This window comes from Pelobates fuscus, chromosome 1 (assembly GCF_036172605.1).
Source record: "Pelobates fuscus isolate aPelFus1 chromosome 1, aPelFus1.pri, whole genome shotgun sequence".
NCBI classification, from domain to species: Eukaryota; Metazoa; Chordata; class Amphibia; order Anura; family Pelobatidae; genus Pelobates; species Pelobates fuscus.
In genome coordinates, this window is record NC_086317.1 from 489,322,301 (window position 1) to 489,339,361 (window position 17,061).

A 17,061-nucleotide genomic window follows, 5' to 3' on the forward strand; every position below is an offset into this window, starting at 1 on the left:
CAGACACAGAACAGGGGATTATATACCTCCCAACAGACACAGAACAGGGGATTATATACCTCCCAACAGACACAGAACAGGAGATAATATACCTCCTACCAGACACAGAACAAGGGATTATATACCTACTAACAGACACAGAACAGAGGATTATATACCTCCCAACAGACACAGAACAGGAGATAATATACCTCCTACCAGACACAGAACAGGGGATTACATACCTACTAACAGACACAGAACAGAGGATTATATACCTCCCAACAGACACAGAACAGGAGATAATATACCTCCTACCAGACACAGAACAAGGGATTATATACCTACTAACAGACACAGAACAGAGGATTATATACCTCCCAACAGACACAGAACAGGAGATAATATACCTCCTACCAGACACAGAACAGGGGATTACATACCTACTAACAGACACAGAACAGAGGATTATATACCTCCCAACAGACACAGAACAGGAGATAATATACCTCCTACCAGACACAGAACAGGGGATTATATACCTACTAACAGACACAGAACAAGGGATTATATACCTCCCAACAGACACAGAACAGGGGATTATATACCTCCCAACAGACACAGAACAGGAGATAATATACCTCCTAACAGACACAGAACAGGGGATTACATACCTACTAACAGACACAGAACAGAGGATTATATACCTCCCAACAGACACAGAACAGGAGATAATATACCTCCTACCAGACACAGAACAGGGGATTACATACCTACTAACAGACACAGAACAGAGGATTATATACCTCCCAACAGACACAGAACAGGAGATAATATACCTCCTACCAGACACAGAACAGGGGATTATATATCTACTAACAGACACAGAACAAGGGATTATATACCTCCCAACAGACACAGAACAGGGGATTATATACCTCCCAACAGACACAGAACAGGAGATAATATACCTCCTACCAGACACAGAACAGGGGATTATATACCTACTAACAGACACAGAACAAGGGATTATATACCTCCCAACAGACACAGAACAGGGGATTATATACCTCCCAACAGACACAGAATAGGGGATTATATACCTCCCAACAGACACAGAACAGGGGATTATATACCTCCCAACAGACACAGAACAGGGGATTATATACCTCCCAACAGACACAGAACAGGGGATTACATACCTCCGAACAGACACAGAACAGGGGATTACATACCTCCCAACAGACACAGAACAGGGGATTACATACCTCCCAACAGACACAGAACAGGGGATTACATACCTCTCAACAGACACAGAACAGGGGATTACATACCTCCCAACAGACACAGAATAGGGGATTACATACCTCCCAACAGACACAGAACAGGGGATTATATACCTCCCAACAGACACAGAACAGGGGATTACATACCTCCCAACAGACACAGAACAGGGGATTATATACCTCCCAACAGACACAGAACAGGGGATTACATACCTCCCAACAGACACAGAACAGGGGATTACATACCTCCCAACAGACACAGAACAGGGGATTACATACCTCCCAACAGACACAGAACAGGGGATTATATACCTCCCAACAGACACAGAACAGGGGATTACATACCTCCCAACAGACACAGAACAGGGGATTACATACCTCCGAACAGACACAGAGCAGGGGATTAGATACCTCCCAACAGACACAGAACACGAAGGACAGTCCTGTCCTGCCGGGTTTTTTTCCCTGGTGTCCCACTTCGTGGGTTATGAGGGAAATGGCCTAAGAAATCAGAGTGGGATTGAATCAATAGAGTACGGAAATCTCACCCAAGACTGGCATTGCTCTCTTCTTTGGAGGGTCACCCATCAGAATGTATTCTGCTTACCCAACAGATACCGCATAAACACATCTTTGATATTTAACAATATTATTTTTATCAAGTGAAGGCCAATATCTAGACAGCGATTACAGCACTGCCATATAACGACGGCAATCTGGAAGTAAATGGATATTCAACACAGATTGCATGGGGGTAATTAGTGTGCATGTAGGGGGTATTTAGTGATTTAGTGTGCACCTCGAGGTATTTATTGTAGATGTGGGGGTATTTAGTGATTTAGTGTGCACCTCGAGGTATTTATTGTAGATGTGGGGGTATTTAGTGATTTAGTGTGCACCTCGAGGTATTTATTGTAGATGTGGGGGTGTTTAGTGTATATGTGGGGGTATTTAGTGTATATGTGGGGGTATTTAATGTATATGTGGGGGTATTTAATGTATATGTAGGGTATTTATTGTATATGTGGGGGTATTTAGTGTATATGTGGGGGTATTTATTGTATATGTGGGGGTATTTATTGTATATGTGGGGGTATTTAATGTATATGTAGGGTATTTAGTGTATATGTAGGGTATTTAGTGTATATGTGGGGGTATTTAGTGTATATGTGGGGGTATTTAGTGTATATGTGGGGGTATTTAATGTATATGTGGGGGTATTTAATGTATATGTAGGGTATTTATTGTATATGTGGGGGTATTTATTGTATATGTGGGGGTATTTAATGTATATGTAGGGTATTTATTGTATATGTGGGGGTATTTATTGTATATGTGGGGGTATTTATTGTAGATGTGAGGGTATTTAGTGTATATGTAGGGTATTTAGTGTATATGTGGGGTATTTAGTGTATATGTGGGGGTATTTAGTGTATATGTGGGGGTATTTAGTGTATATGTGGGGGTATTTAATGTATATGTAGGGTATTTAGTGTATATGTGGGGGTATTTAGTGTATATGTGGGGTATTTAGTGTAGATGTGGGGGTATTTAATGTATATGTAGGGTATTTAGTGTAGATGTGGGGGTATTTAATGTATATGTGGGGGTATTTAGTGTGCACATGAGGGTATTTAGTGTATATGTGGGGGTATTTAGTGTATATGTGGGGGTATTTAATGTATATGTGGGATATTTAGTGTAGATGTGGGGGTATTTAATGTATATGTAGGGTATTTAATGTATATGTGGGGGTATTTCATGTATATGTGGGGTATTTAGTGTATATGTGGGGTATTTAGTGTAGATGTGGGGGTATGTCATGTATATGTAGGGTATTTAGTGTATATGTGGGGGTATTTAATGTATATGTGGGGTATTTAGTGTAGATGTGGGGTTATTTAGTGTAGATGTGGGGGTATTTAGTGTATATGTGGGGGTATTTAGTGTATATGTGGGGGTATTTAATGTAGATGTGGGGGTATTTAGTGTGCACATGAGGGTATTTAGTGTATATGTGGGGGTATTTAATGTATATGCGGGGGTATTTAATGTATATGTGGGGGTATTTAATGTATACGTGGGGGTATTTAATGTATATGTGGGGTATTTAGTGTATATGTGGGGGTATTTAATGTATATGTGGGGTATTTAATGTATATGTGGGGGTATTTAATGTATATGTGGGGTATTTAGTGTATATGTGAGGGTACTTAGTGTATGTGAGGTATTTAGTGTATATGTGCGGGTACTTAGTGTATGTGGGGTATTTAGTGTATATGTGAGGGTACTTAGTGTATGTGAGGTATTTAGTGTTTATGTGAGGGTACTTAGTGTATGTGGGGTATTTAGTGTATATGTGGGGGTATTTAGTGTGCACGTGAGGGTATTTAGTGTATATGTGAGGGTATTTAGTGTATATGTGGGGGTATTTAGTGTATATGTGGGGGTATTTAATGTATATGTGGGGTATTTAGTGTATATGTGAGGGTACTTAGTGTATGTGGGGTATTTAGTGTAAATGTGAGGGTACTTAGTGTATGTGAGGTATTTAGTGTTTATGTGAGGGTACTTCGTGTATGTGGGGTATTTAGTGTATATGTGGGGGTACTTAGTGTGCATGTCGGGGTATTTAGTGTGCAAGTGTTGGTGTGTTTGTGCACTGTGTTTCCAATTCCCATCTGCCCCTCTGCATCTTTCTCCATCACATGTGTTCCTCTCTCTCTCTCCCAGATAATGTCCATATCCCCCTAACCCTCTCGTTCTCCAGTTGTTCCCCTCTAGTCATTCCCATCTTCCTTCACTTGTTCCCCTATTCTTTCCCCTTTTCCCATCTTCTTTCACTTGTTCCTCTATTTTTTTCCCTGTTCCCCTATTCCCATATTCTTTCCCCTGTTCCCCTATTCTTTCCTCTGTTCCTCACTTTTTCCCCTTCTTTTCCTCATCCCCACTTCTTGTTTCCCCTTCCCTCACGTGTACCCTATTCATTATTCCTCACACAATTGTTCTCCTATTTATCCCATCCACTGCTTACTCCCTTTATTGTACTCCTCTGCACCCTCTCCCAGTTGCTCCCTTCTTCTGCTGTAACTGAAGGCAGCCGGTGGTACAGGAGGTAGTGGGGGGTTATTACGCAGACGACATCTCCGCACGCTATTCAGCCCTTCCTTCAGCTACTTTCTATAAATTTTCACATTCCAATAAAACCACCCGTCTCTTTGACAAACTTGGATTGAAGAATTATCCTCCGTGCTTCAGGCATTGATTGGACAATGTTTTGTACCAACAAGAAAGTAAGTGCTGGACTGGAAGGGGGGTTCCATTAGCTGCCAGTTCCGTAGCTAATGAAAGGTTCATTTTTAGTGTTTAAGAAGTTCTTGTGCAAATTTTAGTAAATGCATTTTTTTTTTTGCAATAATTAATTATATACATTAAAAATATATGCAATTTTTGGTACACAGAGCTGGATTAGCCATAAGTCTGCATAGGTAGACACCTAGCACCCGGCCTGAGACAGGGGCCTGGAGCTCCTCCTTGAGATGGCAGAGAGTTTAAAAGATGTCCAGGTTAGGTGTTTCAGGGCCGCCCCTAACCCACTATATCCCCCATGGCAAAGGCAGTCAGTCTGTGTAAATAAGTCCTCGAATTTGCTATTATTAAGTCATCTAAAATATCTCAGATCGGCTCTGCACCGATTCACACCTCCACTCACACTCAGAACTTGTCCACACCTCCACTCACACTCAGATCAGCTCCGTCCCTGTCCACACCTCCTCTCACACCCCCAAAACTAAAGTTCCTCTCTTTGTTCATGTGAAGTGATGGGAAGTATTTACACCTCCCTCCCTATCCTCTTGTTATCAACCCATTATCAAATTCTATTATTCGTCTATCTCTAGAAGAGTATTTATCGACAATCCACTTGAAGTCCGCCTTTTCTTAAATGGATTAATATGTTTTTAACCTACTTACCTGATTAGAGTATTTAGTGAAGCAGGACTACTCAGACCTGTTTAACCTTGGCGTTTCAGATAGCGAGGACTTTTAGTGACTTTCCTTAGATTAAAAAGAATTCTATAACCTGTCACTATCGTAAACCATGTGGATCCCGTTAACAAGGTCAGGAGCTCTCTATGGAGTTATGTGATCAAGACATGGTAGTTTATGATGGAGGTGAAACGGAAGAAGTAAAGGTCTTTGCCTGAACCCAGGCTGGAAAAGTGATAGGAATCGAACTGATGGCTCTCAACACCCATCCGACCTACTTGTTATATAGGACAATATCAGGTCTCCATACATAACTGCTAGGTATACGGATGGTATCAAGCCCATCATAATCGTCCTTGTTCCAGCGCAGGTAGGCGTCAAACCACACCTGTCGGATCCACAAATAAGCCATCAGAATCTGGTTCCTCTCATCCTAGAAAAGTACATTATGAGGAGAAATTGGTTACCAATCCATCATATAATGATCCTACATATTCAATATGACACTTACTGTAACTATTGCAAGATTTAATGGTGAGAAAGCTTACACCCCTCGGGAATGTAGAGTGACCGGGCATTAAGTGGTGGCAGGACCAGCCCCTGAGCTCCAAAAAGATTTCAAGATTTTCAGCATACCTCTCTTTCAGCACAGATGAGTTAATCATTTTCCTACCCGTGCTCAATGTGTGATACCCAAAAAAAACTTACTTGGGGGCTCGGGCTGCCTGGCACATTGGGGGCAGATGGAAGTATGGTCGAAATTTGTCTGTAAACGTTCAGATGGGGCATTCTGTTCTACCACCCCATACATACAGTTTATATGCTGTATATATTCTTCACATCACAAAGCTAAGCAGTGGGATGACATTTGCATTTGTTTGTCTCACTCATATTATTTTAGCTCATACAATGTGAACTTAATATTGTAAATCAATTTACTGTGAATTTAACACACAGTTTGAAAGATTAGTTTTATCTATGATGACTCTAATAATAATAAATAAAACTCAGTGCAGACATGGGAACAAGATTAAAGGACCTCTACAAGAAACGTAACCACTAAAGTGCCCCGTTTTCAAACAGTTTGACTTCTTACATGGGATACGCCAGGTGCTGCTCCCCACCTTCTAACAGCCAGAAGTGAGAGCCTGAAAATCCGATTAGGAACTTCCAATAGCTCTCCTAGAGGCCAGGTTATTGGCTGAGAGTGTCAGCGAATCATTCTTATTAATTAGCTAACGGCTGGCAGCTTCTAACTGTGAGGAGAGTGAGACTGCGCCCAGCAGACCAATCTAAGAACCATTGGAAAACAGTCTGACCACTTACATTGGGGTGGCGCCAATGTACTCCTGGCATTTTAACCAGTATAGCATTCTGTAGTGGTTATGGTGCTTGGACTTGTCCTTTGAAAACAACCAATTTGAAGGCATCCAAGCTAGACTGGGGACTTATAAGTAGATGCTTTCAAATCTCTACATAATGCTGCTCCCACCTATCTATCCTCCCTTATACACAAGTATGTCCTGTCTTGGCCCTTACAATCTGCTGAAGACTAGACCTCTGATGCTCGCCTTCAAGATTTCTCAAGGGCTGCACCGTTCCGAGTCTCCACTCCTTCAAAAATTCATTAAAAACCCACTTCTTCATAAAAGCGTATCAATTAAACTGTTAATAGGTCCTGACTGATTCCTCTTCTGCAACTGTCACTAGTCTAATACTATCCTTACCTTTTTGTGTCATTTTACCCCACTCCCTCCAGCATGTAAGCTCATTGAGCAGGGCCCTCAACCCCTCTGTTCCTGTGTGTCCAACTGTTGTCTGGTTACAACTACATGTCTGTTCGTCCACCTATTGTAAAGCGCTGCGGAATTTGATGGCGCTCTATAAATATCATAATAATAATAATAATAATAATAATATCTTTTAGTGGAATATTTGGTATGTCAAATGTTGTTTCAACTGGTCACGGATGATCTTCAGACATGTAGATGTATCTCTCAACTCTCCCCCCAATGCCCACATGGTGTATTCATACCAATGCTTAATAATACCAGTACCATGTCAATGATTTGGGACAGGGTGACCTGTAGAGTGACATTCATGGCTTTGTCCATATCTTCCACCGGACGAAGAGCGTTAGAATAATTGGCAAACAAGTCGTTCATAAGTTTGTAGGCAAATTTTCCCTGTGCTCCTTGGACAGCTGAAACACAATGAACACAATGAATTGGAAGAAGGGTAGCTGTTTATGAAGTTCTGATATTAAGACAGTTGAGGCAATGTATACATGGACAGAGAAAGAAGCAAAATGGATGACAGAGAGACTTAGAGAGAGGATTGTGTGAGAGGTAACAGGAGGGACACTTCGAGCAGCATAGTCACCATAGCTTATTGTGCTGCTTATTGGAACAGTTTTTGAGCTAAAAAGATGTTCCTAACAAACTATTTACCATTTAATTACTGTGCATTCTCTTAATTTGTTTGTTAATATGCGGCTCCATCCTTTATCAGTAAAGTTGCGTGGAACTATCGCACAACCAAATACTACCTACTCCACCTGACGGCAGGCACCATCTCACAACCCATTGTCACCTACCCCACCTGGCGGCAGGCTCCAACGCAAAACCCATTGTCACTTACCCCACCTGACGGCAGGTACTATCTCACAACACATTGTCACCTACCCCACCTGGCGGCAGGCACTATCTTACAACCCATTGTCACCTACCCCACCTGGCAGAAGGAACTATCTCACAACCCATTGTCACCTAACCCACCTGGCGGCAGGCACTATCTCACAACCCATTGTCACCTACCCCACCTGGCGGAAGGCACTATCTCACAACCCATTGTCACCTACCCCACCTGATGGCAGCCATTATCTGACAACCCATTATCACATACCCCACCTGATGGCAAGCACTATTTGACAACCCATTGTCACCTACCCCACCTGACGGCAGGCACTATCTGACAACCCATTATCACATACCCCACCTGAAGGCAGTCACTATCTCACAACCCATTATCACCTACCCCACCTGATGGTAAACACCATCATACTCCTCAAACCACCCACCCGATGTGATGCACTATCACATACATGGGAAAAATAAAATAATAACGGGATCTAACCCCCTAGGGCCCCAGAACCGTGAATTTGCTAAACTCCATTAACCTCACATTATGTGAAGAATAAAAAAGGGGGGCAAACTAGTATCCTGCATAGGGCCCTTTGGGACCTTAATCCTTCTCTGCCTACAGGATCCCTACTGACTGGGGTAAGGGAGTATTTATGGCTCCTTCATTTCCTAGCCAATCACATTGTCCTCAGCCATGAAGCAGAGGGTGTAAATCTTCCACTTTACAGCTGGGTTTTCCCTGTCCATGAAAGCTCTTACGTGGTTGGGTATTGTTGTACTTGATTTTTGTTAATTATTTTAGAGATGTTTTCAAGGTTTGATTTACATTGGACAGAAGATGAAGTTAATGGAAACATTGAATGGCGGCCCAGAATTTGGTAAATATTTATTGACCCCACAGCACAGGGTGTAGAAAGAAGCAGAACCCCCACATTGGGTGCAAGAATTGGGGTTTGATTAGAAGGAGTACAAGGGTCCCTATTCCTATTATAACTTGTCACCTCGTAAAGTAACAGAGAATACGGAACAGATTATAATCGCGGTTCCTTCTGGCTATTTAGAAATGTTAAGGGCAGCTGGGTATAATTGAATTTGTATTTATTTTAAATAAATGGACTTCCCACAATCATTGGGCATTAGTGATGTCCCGAACGGTTCGCTGGCGAATAGTTCCTGGCGAACATAGCGTGTTCGCGTTCGCCACGGATGGCGAACATATGCGATGTTCGGTCCGCCCCTATTCGTCATCATTGAGTAAACTTTGACCCTGTACCTCACAGTCAGGAGACACATTCCAGCCAATCAGCAGCAGACCCTCCCTCCCAGACACTCCCACCTCCTAGACAGCATACAATTTAGATTAATTCTGAAGCTGGATTTCTTTTTTTTTTTTTTTTTTTTTGTTTATTATACATTATCCTCCATAGCCAGTAACCTGGGCCAGGGCCCCCACCCGCCGCTCAGGGGTGGGGCTGGTGGGGAGGACAATAGGTCCTCCCCCCTTTTTTTTACTTTAGGGCCCCCACCCGCTCAGGGAGGGGGGACCCCTTTTTTTTTTTTTTTTTTTTTTAACAGTGAGCAGCCACAGACTGCTCACTGTTTAATAGACATGCCCCTACTTGCGGTATAGCGAGTAGGGGCATCATTTACTAATACTAAGTAATTTTTACTTAGTATTAGTAAATTTGGCTGAAAGACCAATTTAGGTCTTTCAGCCTTTTAGTAGATAGCTCCCTAATACCGTGGGAATTAGGGAGTTATCTACTTATTAATTCCTGTCATTACACTGACTGGCTTAGTAACTTACATTTTATATGAATGTGTGTTACTTGATTGTTGTAAATGTTGCAAATGCTTACAGCTGAATCTTGTCTATGTTTGTATACTTTTTATCTTAAATTGTATACAGTGTAACATTCTTCTTCTTTCACTGGGTAAGTATATTCGTACTTAGGTAATACTGTGCTTCGGAACTTCGGCACTTTGACACCTCGGAACTTCGGCAACTTCGAAACTTCGGCACTTCGGCACTTCGGCAATTCAACTATTCGGACATTCGGAAGCACCCGAATGTCCGAATTATCAGAAATTCGGCCGAATTTAAATTCGGACCGAAACGAATTGCACATGTCTAGTATATAGTGATCATGATTTTTAGCGATATCCAATATTTTTAAGGTGGTCCCAGTGCCACCACTCATATCTGGTGTCACAATAGCTTGCATTTAAAAAAACTAAAACTTTTTTGACTGTAATATAATAGCAGTCAGTTTCCTTCACACGTGTGCGTTTCAGGGCCTGCCAGGGCACAGTGTCACACCAGTGCAACTCATATCTGGTGTAACAGTAGTGTACATTTAAAAAAAAAATACAGGGAGCTTGTTGTCACCTTTCGGGGACCCTTGGTGTTGTACGTGGCTGGGTGGAGGAAGAGACCTTCAATGACATCAGTGAGGACAAGGAACGGGACATGGCTAGCTTGGTATCCAACCTTGTGCAAATGGGGAGTTTGCGGTTGTGCAAATGGACTGTTTGCGGTTGTTTGCGGTGCGTTAAACGGGGAGTTTGGTCTGTCACTGTAAAGCGGGCGTAACCCTTACACTACCTGATCGATACAACATCATACCTGATGTTTTAAAGCACGTTATTCCAAACAATTTAGGAATGTTAGGTGATTTATGCCCTTTATGGATTAAAACCAGATTCTGCATCAACTATGTAATTTTCCATGGGAGTTTTGCCATGGATCCCTCTCCGGCATGCCACAGTCCAGGTGTTAGTCCCCTTGAAACAACTTTTCCATCACTATTGTGGCCAGAAAGAGTCCCTGTGGGTTTTAAAATTCGCCTGCCTGGGGGGGCGGGGCCTGACCATCATGGCGGAGAGACGTACTCTCCTCGAGCTCCAGCACAATCTCGACAAAACAAGCAAAACACAGCCCAAAAAAGCAACACAGAAGTCAGTTCCGAACACCCACTGGCCACCCACTACGAGGGGCTCACAACGAAACGTTCCGTTACCTGACCGGGACCAGACGGAACTGAAAACGGCGTTGCGGCCTAGTGCCCGCCGGGAGGGGCAGGCGGCCGCTCACCTGAGCTGGGGGCACCGTGGAGCTACAAGCTACATAAGCCAGCCCTGCTACCCCCCCCCATGGACCGGCGGGGGTGATCCCGGTCCACTCAGGGAGGACTACCTCGGACAGGCTGAGAAGCGGCAAATCGGCCACAAAACCAAGCAGAGATCCACCTAAAATGGCGGACAAGACATGTGCCGACGACTCAACAGACACCACGCCAGATATCCTCATGCGACTCAACAATCACTTTGAGGAATTCTGGAGGAAGCTGGAGAGCAAGCTGAGCCGACCTGCCCTACTCTCGCCCCCTACTCCCTCGAAGCATCCACTGCCCAGCAAATCCCCTCAAGCACCCCGGTGTACGCACCACCACCCAGCACCCCAGACCATCCAAGCAGAGAAACAACACATACAGGCCCGCCCCAGCTGCACCGGACGACGACCCGGTAGGGTCCGACCCCACTTACCCAAAGCACCTGGGCAGCAGAGTCACACATCACGACGCCTCTCACAGGCTCAAAGAAGCCACAGGGGACCTGCTCCGGCCCGCAGACCAAGAAGTGGGCCAAGCCAAGACCACAAAGTACCACTTCTGGCTCCGACCTCCACAACCCCACAAGAAGGCAGACCTGTCAGCAGACATCAGGTGGCGCTCGGACGCAGCACAGCCTCACTCACTCACCAAGGAGCTAAGCCTGCAGGACATATCGAAAGTATTAAGGAGAACCCCAGAGAAAACTCCCACCTGCCGACCCACCACAAGCTGCAGTATACTACATGGCCACGGAACTCTGGGCACCATCAGATGGGTATTGGTTAAACTGACACCACTGCGATGACCCCATGGCCGCCCACTATATCCAAGGGACTTGGCACGTAACTATACAGGAATGAACGCTATCCTGCATCTACCCACTTGTTATTTTTTATTGTTTATGTGTTGCAGTTGCACAATTGCCTTCTGTCTGTTCTTTGGAGAACCAGGTCAAATATTTTGCCAGTTTGTTTAGTAGTTAACATTGTTCCTCCTTATCCAAACACTATATCCACTGAGATTAAGGTTGCAACATTTTATTAGGATTTATACATACAGATCTGGAGATCCTGATTTAATATTTGTACATTTGCCAACTTGACTCCCTGCAGAAATTGTGTGCTAGCCGTGAACTGCACCCCCACCCATAGGCGTGCTATGGTACATCTTATTCCCTTCACTCCATACTTCAAAGTCACCTAGGGCGTGCGAGAGGGAAGTCCATACCCTATTGTCAATACACAAGCTGTGAATAAAACCTTATATTATAGATGTCACCTAACAACATAAAGCTTGTAGCCCACTATTTACGATTACGCATGTTACAGTATGTAACCTAGCTATGTCTTCGCAAGCATAGTGGCTATAACATACAGCTTAGAGCAATCGTGATCTATACATGTCTTAATGCCATACTGAGATATACTCTGTCGCAGAGATAGCGAGAACCACAACTAGACTCATGCATTATTTTATTAGTTAGCCCTCACAAATGGGGCAACTTGAGCGCGTAAAAATTAACGCTGAAAACTAGTCTGGCTATGCGTATATCTAGTTTAGCATGTTACACTACACATTACTTTAGTATACTAACATATACTCGTCTAAACTTGTTAATAACAGTGGCATTCAATGTAAGTGCCTAAGACGTAATCGCTATAACAAACCTTGTTTTATTATCAATCATAGGCATTGCACAGCTTTCATCATTGTTTTTCTATGTCATGTTATCTATTATTTTATTTATTTTATTTTTTTTTCTTTGCCTAATTTTTGAGCAACATGCATACCTTTAACGTTGATCGCATGTATTCACCTATTAGTCCTCATGTCTACTTATAAAACTGTGCAGCTTAATCCTGTCATGACAATGTTTACGTTTATAATCCTGTGACTGCTGTCGTGGCATAACAGGCATGTTTGTAACCCCTATTGCACAATAAAAATAAAGAATAAAAAAAAAAAAAAAAAATTCGCCTGCCTATTGAAGTCTATGGCGGTTCGCCTGGTTCGCCCGTTCACGAACATTTGCGGAAGTTCGCGTTTGCCAACGGAAAATTTCATGTTCGCGACACCACTATTGGGCATATTTATGTCTTCATATTGAGGATAAGTCAGAATATTGTTCCTGAGCAACTTAACAGCTATCTAGGCTAGTCGTAGGGATAAATAAGAACAATTAGTCCCAATACAGGAGCACGATGAAGGACTTGTTCTGGGGGCTATTTTTGGGTCAGTTTATGTCTCTCAATACGGATCGTAGTAAATTTGTGTATTTGTAAATGAGTGTATTTGACCCCTGAATTGCTCCAAATGATTCTCCCAGAACATAGAAATCTGAGATTTGTTAAATAGCTCAGTAGTCATCTAATCAGCTGTCATGCCACATTCTGGGTGATCTGTCTCAAAGCCCTGGAGGATGGTGGCTGGGGGCTGAGGCAGATCGCACACTGATGTTTGGCGCAGGTTCAAGGTATGGATGTTCGAAATGTGATACTGATTCTGGAAAGCTGTTCCTGTGATCCAATGAGAGAGGAGCCTGTAATGGGGTCATTGCGTCTCATTACGAGATCGTTTTGAATAAAAGATTAGCTCAGGGAGTGTGTGTAGCCGACTCAGCGAGCAGCAAGACAAATTATCCCTGGTTTATCATGAATGGACCGGGTGCCTAGCCATACTGTCCTTTAATCGCAGTAATGTATAACCACGTCAGAGGAGGGAGCAAATCTATACAAAGATATCGATATGAAAACAGAACAAAATAGTCATAATAAACAGAGACATCTCCATGTAACCTTATAAACAGATATATCCCACTATAACCTTATACACAGATCTATCTCACTATAACCGTATACACAGATCTATCTCCATGTAACCTTATAAACAGATATATCCCACTATAACCGTATACACAGATCTATCTGTCTCCGTTTGGCAGATGAAATACACAATATTCTTGGCCATCCACACTTAAATCCCCCTGCATTACATTTCCCTCGTTCGGTACTTGGTTTCTGCCGAATGGGGGTTTGTTAGGTCCCTCCGTTCGGTAGTTACGGAGCTCTGGAGGTCTCAGCGGTGTTCGGTTGTTTGAGTGTCCGATTTGAGTTCCAGACACTCGACGACCAAACACCGCTGAGATTTTTATGCGTAAGATGGCCGCCGCACGTGGTTCGTATACCGAACAGCGGCCACCCAGGCATCAGCAATAAAGATCTAAGCTGCGGTTTCTGTGAGAAGTGTGAACGCCTAACGAGGCGCACACTTCTCACTGGGGTGGTCTAATGGTTCGGTAGTTTCATTCTCATGGAACTACCGAACCCACATATGAAATTATACATAAAGACATGAATACACAGCACGGATATAGTTACACAGGTAAATTACAGGACAGGCTTACTGCATTCCGCTACAGATCTATCTCCATATAACAGTATACATAGATCTATCTCAATATAACCTTATACACAGATCTATCTCACTATAACCTTATACACAGATCTATCTCACTATAACCTTATACACAGATCTATCTCCATATAACCGTATACACAGATCTATCTCCCTATAACCTTATACAGAAATCTATTGCACTATAACCTTATACACATATCTATCTCCCTGTAACCTTATACACAGATCTATCTCCATGTAACCTTATACACAGATCTATCTCCATATAACAGTATACACAGATCTATCTCAATATAACCTTATACACAGATCTATCTCACTATAACCTTATACACAGATCTATCTCCATATAACCTTATACACAGGTCTATTTCTCTATAACCTTATACACAGATCTATTGCACTATAACCTTATACACAGATCTATCTCCCTATACACAGGTCTATCTCCCTATAACCTTATACACAGATCTATCTCCCAATCACCTTATACACAGATCTATCTCCCTATACACAGGTCTATCTCCCTATAACCTTATACACAGATCTATCATCTCCCTATAACCTTATACACAGATCTATCTCCCTATAACCTTATACACAGATCTATCTCCCTATAACCTTATACACAGATCTATCTCCCTATAACCTTATACACAGATCTATCTCCATATAACCGTATACACAGATCTATCTCCCTATAACCTTATACACAGATCTATCTCCATATAACCTTATACACATATCTATCATCTCCCTATAACCTTATACACAGATCTATCTCACTATAACCTTATACACAGATCTATCATCTCCCTATAACCTTATACACAGATCTATCTCCCTATAACCTTATACACAGATCTATCTCCCTATAACCTTATACACAGATCTATCTCCATATAACCGTATACACAGATCTATCTCCCTATAACCTTATACACAGATCTATCTCCCTATAACCTTATACACAGATCTATATCCATATAACCTTATACACAGATCTATATCCATATAACCTTATACACATATCTATCATCTCCCTATAACCTTATACACAGATCTATCTCACTATAACCTTATACACAGATCTATCTCCATATAACCTTATACACAGGTCTATTTCTCTATAACCTTATACACAGATCTATTGCACTATAACCTTATACACAGATCTATCTCCCTATACACAGGTCTATCTCCATGTAACCTTATACACAGATCTATCTCCCAATCACCTTATACACAGATCTATCTCCCTATAACCTTATACACAGATCTATATCCATATAACCTTATACACAGATCTATATCCATATAACCTTATACACAGATCTATCATCTCCCTATAACCTTATACACAGATCTATCTCCCTATAACCTTATACACAGATCTATCTCCCTATAACCTTATACACAGATCTATCTCCCTATAACCTTATACACAGATCTATCTCCATATAACCGTATACACAGATCTATCTCCATGTGATCTACACACAGTATAGAAAATACTATACATTTTAATATTGCAGTTTTTTTAAACCTGGCCCCAGTAAACAAAATATTTACAAAAGCCAATAATCTGTTTCCTGAATGTCTTTAATCCGGATGAAATGTAATGCCAGAAGCCGCTCAACTGGAAGGGTTTCTGTGCAAAATCCTATTTCTCCTGCCAGGCCAGAGTGTTTGATGTGGGTCCAGCTAGCAGATGCGTGAGAAGGAGTCGTAGACACAGTGCACCCTGGGATTCAGATTTACACACCATGTGCTGACCCAGGAAACCTAGCTATGAAAGAGTTAAAATCACGTAAGAGGACCTGGATGCACCACTCTGACCTTTAGAACCATTGCAAGGTCCATAGTGGTGGGATTTTCACAAACATCTCCCTCATACACTAACACATAGAGGATTGTACTCTGAGGGATAATACAGTACACCGTGTTTGGTGGATGCAAAGAGGTGACCTAGAATCAGGGTTGAAAGGTCCTCACCTGTGCTCATGCAGTGGTAACCAAGAATGAGCCAATGATCACTGATCCCCTTGTTTCGGTGCTGTGTTTGGAAGTAGCTATATTATTCATCCCTTTCCAAATCTCACACCTCTCCCTTTATACTTGTATGTACCATATCCCGGTCGAGGTAAAGTCCAACATGGAAACACAGGTAAATACCGGGAAATGTGGTCACAAGTAATGATTCTTAACCATAACAATGAAAATAGACCGGAAAGGGCTGCGCCACATACAGTGAGATAAAATAAATTGAAGTAAAAATAAAATAAGAATAAAAAATATACTATGAGTCTTTTTCAGCTGTGCAAACAGTCACATATGAAAGTGTCTCCTATTAAAAAAGTAGGTTCGTCCGTAGTTTCTAGGTCCTTTACGCTTGGAGGGTGTGGGGGGTCTGGGTGCCTTTAGTCTCCGTATGTGGGAAAAGAAGAGACAGAGATAACCTTATAGTGCAGTATGTCAAGACTTAGTAAGCCATATATAGGTAATAATGATATTGCACTCACATATACGGGAGCTTTGGCCAGCTCTAGTGTGGATCGCCTATAGTGGTATAATCCCCACTATTGGGATATTGTGAAGGTTGGTCTCAGCTGGCCTAGGTGCTCAGAGAAGAAATAA

General features: G+C 42.3%; 1 protein-coding gene across 1 annotated transcript in view; it reads right to left on the reverse strand.

Moving 5' to 3' along the window:
- The window catches only part of CHRNA10 (cholinergic receptor nicotinic alpha 10 subunit), an 84,035-nt gene that overhangs the window by 17,065 nt on the left and 49,909 nt on the right, over positions 1-17,061 (reverse strand). The window contains exons 2-3 of the mRNA XM_063433050.1: positions 7,310-7,455; positions 5,531-5,685 (exon numbers count right to left, since the gene is read on the reverse strand). Of these exons, the coding sequence (XP_063289120.1) occupies positions 5,531-5,685; positions 7,310-7,455 (301 nt within the window). The remainder of the gene's footprint in view (positions 1-5,530; positions 5,686-7,309; positions 7,456-17,061) is intronic.